General features: G+C 35.6%; 1 protein-coding gene across 2 annotated transcripts; it reads left to right on the top strand.

Annotated features, from left to right (window-relative positions):
* Positions 1 to 1431: 1431 nt before the first annotated feature.
* On the top strand, positions 1432 to 11321 carry rnaseh1 (ribonuclease H1). Of its 2 annotated transcripts, XM_028440571.1 has the most exons (9): positions 1432 to 1555; positions 1629 to 1736; positions 7282 to 7430; positions 8122 to 8289; positions 9269 to 9368; positions 10047 to 10101; positions 10188 to 10272; positions 10350 to 10474; positions 11014 to 11321. In XM_028440571.1, the coding sequence occupies exons 2-9, from the start codon at positions 1672 to 1674 to the stop codon at positions 11122 to 11124; spliced, it is 858 nt and encodes a 285-aa protein (XP_028296372.1). In that variant the 5' UTR covers positions 1432 to 1555; positions 1629 to 1671; the 3' UTR covers positions 11125 to 11321. The 2 variants fall into 2 exon arrangements, with proteins under 2 accessions (XP_028296372.1, XP_028296371.1); XM_028440570.1 differs by having other exon boundaries at positions 1453 to 1736.
* Positions 11322 to 11559: the final 238 nt, after the last annotated feature.

The following is an 11559-nucleotide window of genomic DNA, read 5'->3' as shown; positions in this document are numbered from 1 at the left end:
AATCTAAATCTGTTTTGAAAATCTACAATTTACAAAAGCTTAATGAAAACATTTCAGTGTTTAAAATAACATACACTTAAATAATATCAAATAATTTTATGAATTAATGGACTTGAAGGGCTACAAAATATAATTTGAATTTGACATCATGTGATGATGTCGGTCAACACATGCTAATTTCATACATATATGTTTCTAAACATATCAAGCATGCATATCTGCATATGAAGCCAGCATGTTGACAGTTAAATAAATCTTTCCCCACACACATAAAATCTCTATTTTCTTCCAGAATAGTCTTTTTGTTAGTTTAGTTATCTTAGCAGGGATTTACAACTCAAGAAGCAGAAGCAGTTCAGTAGGTGCAGGTGCAGGAAAAGTGAAGTAGGAAGGTGGCTGACTTATTGCGCAAATTTATTTATTTTTAGGTTATCAAATTATTTTGTCATAATTTTATTTGAAGTTAATGTCATTAATCATCAATACCATCTGTCAGAAATAACAATTCATTATTACAATGTTGTTGTTTTTTTAAAGCTATAGGGAGCCATTGCGAAAGAGTCAAAGAGCCACATGAGGCTCCAGAGCCGCAGGTTGCAGACCACTGATCTAACTGAAGCTTATTTGACCTAAAAGAAAATACAGAAACTTTATTTAATGCTGAAAAATATATTCAAGGTTCAACACAGCCGCTAAACTATGGAAGTAGATAACAACGATATTTGAGGAACACACACACACACACACACACACACACACACACACACACACACACACACACACACACACACACACACACACACACACACACACACACACACACACACACTGCTTTTATAGAGAGATTTGTGTTATTTTGTTTTTAAAAAAGAACTGTACATTTTGACAAATCTTTTATTTTTTTTTTACTGATATCTTTGTGGAAAATAAACTATAATTTCATTTGTGCAAGATTTCGTCTCTTCCTTTTTTAGTTTATATGTTTACTGTATGCAAACAAACCGTGGCAGGATTTATTTATTATTACCAAAAATAAATGCGTTGGGTTAAAGTAACTTTTATTTTGAGTACTAATTAATTGAGCCAGTTTTTACTTGTACTTGAGTATTTTATGTATGGCTTGCTTGTACTTGTACTTGAGTAGAATTTCACTCAAGTAACAGTACTTCTACTTGAGTAGGAGTATCAGTACTCATTAAACACTTCTGATTAGATCGACTATTTCACACTTTGTTGTTTCTAAATCCACATCCTGTTTAAATCTTTAATTAATAAAATCATTTGATGGATAAATGAAGTGGACAACGACTTCCTTATATTTTCGGAGTTTAATTTATAAATATACGCATCTGCCAACAGGTGACGCTATTGTAAAAAGTCGGATTTCAAAAACAACGAAGAAGAATTTTCCATCAATCATATCGCGAGAGTAGCGGCTTTAGGAAGCTGGTTTTAACGGTGAAGTCACGCGAGAATTGGCAGATACTATTGTGAACTCATCAAGATGTTTCATACCTAGCGTTAGGAAGGACTGTAGAGATGTTTTAGTAACTCTGTGAGTACTAACAGAATGACAGGAAGCTGTTTGTCCTCCATTTGTCGATGTTTAGATTAACCGGTGTTTTTAGAACCGTGAGGAGGATTCTGTGCAGTGTGGCTGAGGACGACAGGATGGCCAAAGGAAAGTTCTTCTATGCTGTCAGAAAGGGATTCGAACCAGGAGTTTACCACTCATGGTAAGAGGACGTGTTTCTGTCTTTTTGGTGATATATTTGTGTCGTTTTGTAGAGCCTTTGTGTATAAATTGTGTCGTTTTAGGTAAATTTTGTCCCAAATTTTTTAAAATTAGCTTTTTTTGCAGTTGTTCCTGTACATTTATTTATAATTTCATCTCTTTGTGGAGTGTGTTTGGACATTTAATAAGTAGCAGTACTTGTAATTGTAGAAATCTTTAATTACATTTTGACATGTTGTATTTGTAGATATCTTTAATTACATTTTGACATGTTGTAATTGTAGATATCTTTAATTACATTTTGACATGTTGTAATTGTAGAAATCTTGAATTACATTTTGACATGTTGTAATTGTAGAAATCTTTAATTACATTTTGACATGTTGTAATTGTAGAAATCTTGAATTACATTTTGACATGGTGTAATTGTAGAAATCTTTAATTACATTTTGACATGTTGTAATTGTAGAAATCTTTAATTACATTTTGACATGGTGTAATTGTAGATATCTTTAATTACATTTTGACATGTTGTAATTGTAGAAATCTTTAATTACATTTTGACATGGTGTAATTGTAGAAATCTTTAATTACATTTTGACATGGTGTAATTGTAGATATCTTTAATTACATTTTGACATGTTGTAATTGTAGAAATCTTTAATTACATTTTGACATGGTGTAATTGTAGATATCTTTAATTACATTTTGACATGTTGTAATTGTAGATATCTTTAATTACATTTTGACATGCTTAATTCCAAATCTCCATAATGTAATTTTAACTAGTTGCAATTTTAATTATTTATATCTACAATTCAATACTCACTAGTTGCACTATTAATTGTAGATATTAGGGTTGTGGTATAATTATAATTGTAATCGGGTAATGATAATGGCATTGGTAATGATGGCATTTGAAATTGACCAAATACATTGTGCTCGTAGGAGTTATTATTTATCTTCAGCAACTCTTTTGTCCTAGAACGCCTCCTAGACTATTAATGCAGCACTGATGACACGTCCGTCATCTCATAGGGACAATGTTTAGGATGTGCAGTCGACCTTTTTTGGAGCCAAAATGTCAAGGTCGCGTCAAGTGTCAAAAACCAAAATTTTCCATATCTATGAATATTTATCATACAAGTTTGATGCTTCCGTTTATGAAAAGCTCATCTCAAGTGGAATATTTTATATTATTGGACCAAAGCTGTACGACCTACCAGTAAAAAGATCGGTAGGGGTCAAAGTTCATGACGTCACAAAAAAAAAAATTGTTTTCCCCAATACACCTTTTCGCGTGACGTCAGCACTTGACTTAGCAACGCGCGCCGCCATTTTAAGAGGGGTAAACATTTGCCCGGCAACCGCTATTTACCGTTGACATCACGGTGGAGATTTTGCAATCTGGCTGATTTTTATCGTATAATGCCCAAATCCTGCGTAGTATCTGGCTGTCATAACCACGCCTGGCTGAAGGAAAAGATAGACTTCTACAGAATACCGACAGAAAAAGGCCATAAACGGAAGTTATGGATCCAAGCACTGAGGAGAACAAACGTAGATGGAACTACATGGAGCCCAAAATCAAAGTGGTCGTATGTTTGCAGTAGACATTACGTTAATGGTAGGTTGTGTTTTTTAGGGATCTGATTTCATCCTGACTGATTTTATGACATTGATTATTGTAATTCATTCAGTAATGACTGAAAGGTTTATGGCTAGTATAATAATAATAATAATAATAATAATAATAATAATAATAATGCATCGTTTTTATATAGCGCTTTTTTGGACACTCAAAGTCACTTTACAGAATAAAGGGATTATTCTTTCACGCCACACTTAGTGGTGGTAAGCTACTATTGTAGCCACAGCTGCCCTGGGGCAGACTGATGGAAACGAGGCTGCCATAGTGCGCCATCGGCCCCTCCGACCACCACCAACACTCACTCACACACTACCACTGGGGTGACTGTCACCCCACTGTGGCACCTGGAATTCTCAGTGGTCTCCATCATCTACTAACCAGGACCAGACCTGCTTTGTTTTAATTTAGGCTGTATTATTATTATTATTATTATATTATTAGCGAAGCTAGCCTAGCATAGCCACATCGCGTAATGAGCCAATCATCATGATGACACAGGCCTATATAAACACAAAAACATATACAGTACATAAGTCTACCTTAAATAAAATATATACATCCAAGCTTTTGTAAGTTCTCATCTTCTCCATTGTGTAGACGTCAGGGCTGTTAATGAGATACTCGTAAATATCAGACCATTAAAGATCTGACCATGTTGTCGGGTTGTTTTTCTATAAACCTTGAGGTGTTTGGTATGAACATGATTCTAAACCAACCAGATGTAACTTCCCTTCATATCAGTGCTTGGCCTTTGGCTCTAATCTGCTGAAATATTCATACAACATTGAGTAAAACCTTTGTGTTGTCCGTGGTAAATAGTGTAAATAGCGGTTGTCAAATGTGAACCCCTCTTAAAATGGTAGAGGGCGTTGCTAAGGAGAATATCCCGGATGATGATGTCACTGCGAAAAGGTGTATAACTTGGCCACAAATTGAGAGACAGTGCTCATGGTACCATTGAACAACATTTAGTTTCAATGTGTGACCTTGTCCTTTGCTCAATGTCATATTTAAGGTCAACGTCAGTCTTCTGTTTGTCCTGCATTATTACTTTCAATATAATTAGTAAAAAGAACAACATAAAGGGACATTATTCACCTTGCGAATACAGGTCTTGCCTATTTATAATTATAATTGTAATTTTAAAAATCTGTAGTTGTCGTAATCGTAATTAAATTGGAATTGAGTTCAGATAATTGACTTTGTAATTGCCATAAAAATTCTATAAAAATTGTCAATTATAATTTAGCACAAAACTGGGGAACCATGTTACAGTTCTATGTACAGTTCTACACATATGTAGTTAATAATTAATAAAATATGTTTCATAGCCAGCTTTAACACATTTTACCATTGAAAGAAAATTTAATTTAGGGGTATACTGACACAAAAAAGGCTCAGACGCCCACGCCAAAAATATTAAACCTATATTTTATTGATTATGAAGCCTATCAATGTAACCAATAGATTGGAAATAAATGAGATGATAGATATTTGTTTTTAGTGTATTTTACAGATGATTTAGCACCAGTTAGCATAAGAGATGCTAACAGAAAGCTAACACAAGAGGAAGGTTCACTTTTATTTGGTTATTTATTTCAGGCTCAGCAATTGTAATTGAGCTTTAGTAATTGAGAACATAATTGTAATTGAAAAATGTAATTGATCCCAACCCTGGTAGATATCAGCAATGTAGTTGTCGTTCGTAGAAACTGTCATTGTAGATATTTGAAACTTGATTTTAACTTGTCTAAATCAGAATCAGAATTCCTTTATTGATCCAGGTGACAGTGCTTAATGTCCCATTGATTATATATCAATAAATATTGACCTGTTCTACTTCCAAGTGGACAAATCCATAATGGAATTCAGACTAGTTGCAAATATTGTTTTTGATATCTACAATTGTTTTTACATTTCAGATCTCATAAATTGAATTGTATATCAGTATGTCAGCTCTGGATTGTAACTAGTGAGAATGTAACGATTAATCGTAAGGCAGTTAAAAATCGATTCATAGGTATCACGATTGATATCGATCTTCTGAAAATTGAATCGCAGTACTTTTTTAACCAGCAGAGGGCGCTACCCAGAAGTGTAGGCGACGGGCGGAGTCTGCTAATACTTTCTTTCTGGCTGCCTTCTACTCTTAAATATGTTAATAAATGATTCATTACCCCTTCAGCACCGAAAGAATATCTGTAATATTACATGAATATCTGTAAAAGTCACGTTATTCTATTACAGGGGTCACCAACCTTTTTGAAACCAAGAGCTACTTCTTGGGTACTGATTAATGCGAAGGGCTACCAGTTTGATACACACTTAAATAATAATTAGGGAGATTTTCAAAAGAGCGGGGGGGGGGGGGGGGGGGGGGGGGGGGTAGTTTGCTTTTTAAAGAGAAAATGAAATAATTCAATTTCACAGTGTTCTTTTATTTGAAAAACACATATAAAGTAAAGAACAAATTCCACAGTACCCGTGCAAATGGTAAATGGTGGTAGTAGTAGAATAAATAAAATAAATAACATAAAATTAAACAAAAAAGGTATACATTGCATAAATTATCCATCAATCTATGCAATGTATGCTTGAAATAAATATAATCAACAAAAGGAAAATTAAACATAGCCTATACAACAACGGCTATAACCATAACAGAAACACTTCCCTACACATGGTTGGATTTGATTTTCTCCCGATTTCCTCACTGACATTGTCCGGGCGGACCATCCTTCACTGAGCGTCGTTTCCGGCCGGACAATAATAACGATTACACCTCTTCCTATGCGGTGTAATCGTTATTATTATTACAACAATATTATTATTACAATAATATAATTACACCGCATAAGAAGAGGAAGAAGAGTCTTCTTCCTCTTCTTATGCGGTGTAATCGTTATTATTGTCCGGCTGGAAACGACGCTCAGTGAAGGATGGTCCGCCCGGACAATGTCGGGCAGAAATCAGGAGAAAATCGGGAGGGTTGGCAAGTGTGTATTAAACACAAAAAACACTTTACATTTTAAGTGTTTATATATATATGTATTGTCATTTCTAAGTTACATGTAAGTGTGATTTAAACAAGAATAGCTAAATAAATAAATCTATATATATAAAAGCTCACTGGTAAGTGCTGCTATTTGAGCTATTTTTAGAACAGGCCAGCGGGCGACTCATCTGGTCCTTACGGGCGACCTGGTGCCCGCGGGCACCGCGTTGGTGACCCCTGTTCTATTAGCTCTGACTGCTAGCATAGCATCTCTTCTTCACTGCTAGATTAGCTGCATGCCAACCGACCACGGGGTTACCAGCGCCCTCTGCTGGTCTAAACAAATATCTGACGTAAATACAGGGCAATGACGTTTTTTTTTTTTTTTTTTAAGTCCAATTGTTAAGGCACAAAATACATTTTCAGTTGCACTTTTAATAAGAAAAATAACTATTATGCAGTTTTGCATTGTTTATTATAGAACCAGAATTTAAATTAATAAGCTTCTTCTTCATTTGTATTATTCCTTTATTTATTTAATTCAAGATTTATTTTTAGTTAAATTGCATTATTTTGAACAGTTTATCAAGGGATTCTTTTGACAATGAAAAATAAAAGGAAAATAGTACAGTATTTTCTAGTTTTTTTTCCCCCCAAAAAAATAAAGGAATATTTTTCAATCATCATTTGTCTACAGTCTCATTTTGTAAAATAAATCGTCAGAGAATCGTATCGTGAACCCAATATCGTGAATCGAATCGTATCGGGAGTTGAGTGAATCGTTACATCCCTAGTGAAAATGTAATTAATACTAGTGAAAACCAAAATAAGGCCGACTGATTAAATGTCATTACACCGTGGGAACCTGATCTGATGTGAATGTTTTGTGACTGGATGCAGGGCTGAATGTAAGAACCAAGTGGACAAGTTTCCTTCAGCCGTCTTTAAGAAGTTCAGCTCAGAGCGAGAGGCCTGGGCGTTTGTGAGAGGAGTTTATCTTCCTCCTCTTCCTCCTCTTCCTCCTCCTTCTCTACCAGAGCCAAAGAAAGGTGAGATGATCCACTGCAGAGTCAGGATTTACTGTGAAATTCACTCTCAGACTTCAAATTTATTTCTTTGGTTTTATTCATAATCACCAATTTACTTTTTTACATTTCACCGTAGATTTTATTTAGTTTTATTACAACTTTTTCTTATGAAAACAAGCAAAAAACACACCTTTTTTTCTCATGATAATTTAATGTAAAACTAATATACAAACATTAATTCTTCAGCAGTACTTTTATTGAAGTTCGTGTAAAGCAAATTCAGACATTTTCTTCTAAACACATTAATCAGGTCATAAATGTTTTCCTTAAAACATGTAAAAACTAATTCAACCATTTATAATGTAATTATGAAACTAGGTGAAACAGGATTTAATGGGCGGGTCAGAAATCATAGCCGTGTTACGTAACGTAGCCCTCATTAGCATAAACCTGACCCTGCTGCTGAAGCACACCAACCTACCACGGCTTCCAGCGGGTGTAATTCAGCCCCTAGCAGAAAACAATCCACATGTTCAGACTCAGGAATAAAACGCCTCTGCTGGTGCTACAGGAGAGATGCACATATTTGGACTCAGGCGAAGCTGACCTGAGCATTTTTTATTTTTCCCAAGTTTGTTGGTCTTTAATATTGTATATAATATTACATTTTTATTATTTGACACTATTGTAAATGTGTGCATGTGTTTCCCAGACTTATCTTTGCTGCTTCCTAAACGAGGCCCAGAGCCTCTGGAATACATTCCTCTGGGAAAGAAGAGGCTTCACTCAGCCCCGGACGACCAGGGGGAGGAGCTTAACAAACGAGTCAAACCATCAGAAGAGTCGTCGTCGAAAAGCTCAGATGGTTTTACATACATGGGTAAGATTGTTTATATACATGTGTTAGAGGGTTTATATACATGTGTTAGAGGGTTTATATACATGTGTTAGAGGGTTTATATACATGTGTTAGAGGGTTTACATACATGTGTTAGAGGGTTTATATACATGTGTTAGAGGGTTTATATACATGTGTTAGAGGGTTTATATACATGTGTTAGAGGGTTTATATACATGTGTTAGAGGGTTTATATACATGTGTTAGAGGGTTTACATACATGTGTTAGAGGGTTTATATACATGTGTTAGAGGGTTTACATACATGTGTTAGAGGGTTTATATACATGTGTTAGAGGGTTTATATACATGTGTTAGAGGGTTTACATACATGTGTTAGAGGGTTTATATACATGTGTTAGAGGGTTTATATACATGTGTTAGAGGGTTTATTTACATGTGTTAGAGGGTTTATATACATGTGTTAGAGGGTTTATATACATGTGTTAGAGGGTTTACATACATGTGTTAGAGGGTTTATATACATGTGTTAGAGGGTTTATATACATGTGTTAGAGGGTTTATATACATGTGTTAGAGGGTTTATATACATGTGTTAGAGGGTTTACATACATGTGTTAGAGGGTTTATATACATGTGTTAGAGGGTTTATTTACATGTGTTAGAGGGTTTATATACATGTGTTAGAGGGTTTATATACATGTGTTAGAGGGTTTACATACATGTGTTAGAGGGTTTATATACATGTGTTAGAGGGTTTATATACATGTGTTAGAGGGTTTATATACATGTGTTAGAGGGTTTATATACATGTGTTAGAGGGTTTATATACATGTGTTAGAGGGTTTATATACATGTGTTAGAGGGTTTATATACATGTGTTAGAGGGTTTACATACATGTGTTAGAGGGTTTATATACATGTGTTAGAGGGTCGGGGGACACCTCAGCTGCTACTGCGGTCCATCTCATGCTCATACAGTGTTTGTCTTCTGCCCTCAGGTGACGCTGTGGTCGTTTACACCGACGGATGCTGCTCATCCAACGGACTCAAACACGCTAGAGCCGGCATCGGCGTTTACTGGGGACCCAACCACCCACTGTGAGCAACACACACGCACGCACACACACACACACACACACTCTAAACCAGTGGAAGTAAAATGGGTTAAAAGTGACCAAAAATGGTGGAAAAGGTGGTGAAATGGGATTTTAAAAACCACAAAAATTGTTTAAAAGTTGCAAATTTGAGTGGGCAAAAAGGGTTCAAAGTGTCAATATTGGAACAATTAGTTTAAACTGGCAAATAATGGGCATGAAAAATCATGAAATATGGTGAAAAGAGGTTAAAAGTGACAATAATGGGTCAATATGTGACGTTAGGTTTAAAAGTGGTAGAAAGGGTTTATAACTGCTGAACATGTCTGGAAAGTGGGAAAAATGTGCAGGAAAAGCTTTGAAAATGGATGGAAAACTGTCAGAAATTGGAGTAATGTGGCAAAAATTCATTAAAAGGCAAGAAAAAGTGATGAAAATAGGTTAAAATATGGTGAGTTTGGTGGAGTTACAGAAAAAGAGTAAAAATAAGCAAAAATGGTTCAAATAGTTCATAAAATATTCTTGTGTTTGTTGAAAGCATTTGGGGACCTCCTCCCAGTGTCTCACGACCCCAAATGTGGTCCTGACCCTAAGGTTGAGAACAATAAACTAAACTTAAATGACAACAAAAGCAGAAGAATCGTCTGAAACAAAAACAAACCAAACATTTGGTCGTTGTCAGAAACGTTGCAGAGCCGCTGGAAGGACGACAGACCAATCAGAGAGCAGAGATCCAGGTGAGTCTCCGCCCCTCAGTGATGATGGATGGGTGTGTTTGTCAGCGTGTTGACGTGTTGCCGTTGTGGGCGTGTCCTCGGCCCAGGCGGCCTGCAGAGCGCTGGAACTGGCCAAAGAAAACCAGCTGAGGAAGGTGGTGCTCTACACAGACAGCATGTTCACCATCAACGGTGGGTGGGACAGCCAATCAGGAGACGGCGTGATCACGTGATGGCGTCCCCGAAAACCCCGCCCTCTCTTTGTGCAGGTGTGACTAAGTGGGTGAAGGGCTGGAAGCAGAACGGGTGGATGCTGAAGGATGGAGGTCAGGTGAAGAACAAGGACGACTTTGTGAAGCTGGACTCTCTCAACTCTGAACTGCACGTGGTTTGGGTGAGAAAGAGTTTTATTTCTCTTTTTCAGGGTTTGCCTTCACTTTTAGTTTTTTTTTAACTTGGGTTTTGGTTTTGTTTCCTTATTTTTTTATTTCATTTTCCTTTGTTTTCTCTTGTCCTTGTTTTTTTTATTTTTCCATTTTCATTTTGTTTTTTTTGTTTGTCTTTTTTAAACTTTGGTTTTCTTTCCAAGATTAATTTTTTAAACTTATTTTTCCTTATTTTTTTATTTCCCTTTTTATTTATTTTTACATTTTTATAGGGTTTTGTCTCCAACATTTATCTTTAATTTATTTTTCCTTTGTTTTTTTTTTTTACTTCATTTTTCTTTATTTTTCACCTTATCCTTGTTTTTTCTTTATTTTTCCTATTTTTCCCCTTGTGTTTTCTTCTTGATTTCTTGTTATTCTACTTATTCTGTTTGAACTTGTTTCTTTCTTATTCCAGAGTTCATTGTTTTTTTGCTCCTTTTCTAATCCATTTTTCTTATCTTTTCTCTTTGGTTTTCCCTAAATTTCCCTGTTTTTCCCTGTGTAGCTTCACATTCCTGGTCACGCTGGCTACACGGGGAACGAGGAGGCTGATCGACTGTCGAGGGAAGGCGCAATGAAGCCTAGGGAGGAAAAAGACGACGATGACGTCCTGTGAACGAACCTTATATTTGTTTCTTTGGATCTTTTTCCGTGTGTCAGTCGCGTTTCTTTACATTGAATGTTGACTTTTTTTTGTTCTAAATAAAGCTTTAATTTGTAGTTTGCATCAGAACAAAAATGTTTAAATAGTGTTTCTTTTAATGTATTGTTCATTGTATTGGTTGGTGGAATAAAATCTATTTGTAAAATCTATAATTCAGGGTTTGTCTTTTTACCACATGTAATTCAATGATTGATCCACCAGGGGGGGCAGCAGGGTAAAGGATTTAGGAGAAGGACAAGTTCATCTGAGGCTCTGCTGGAGCACATCCTTCAAAATAAAAGACGGGGTGTATCTAATCAAGTGGCCTGTGAGTGTGTCGAGCCTTCAAACAAACATTAAAGGAAAGAAAGCACAGTAAATACATTTTTAAAAAGATATTCAAAAGGT

Source organism: Gouania willdenowi (genome assembly GCF_900634775.1).
Source record: "Gouania willdenowi chromosome 24 unlocalized genomic scaffold, fGouWil2.1 scaffold_320_arrow_ctg1, whole genome shotgun sequence".
In the NCBI taxonomy this organism is placed as follows: domain Eukaryota; kingdom Metazoa; phylum Chordata; class Actinopteri; order Blenniiformes; family Gobiesocidae; genus Gouania; species Gouania willdenowi.
The sequence above is the reverse complement of the archived record's forward strand: the minus strand, read 5'-3'. Positions and strand labels throughout refer to the sequence as shown.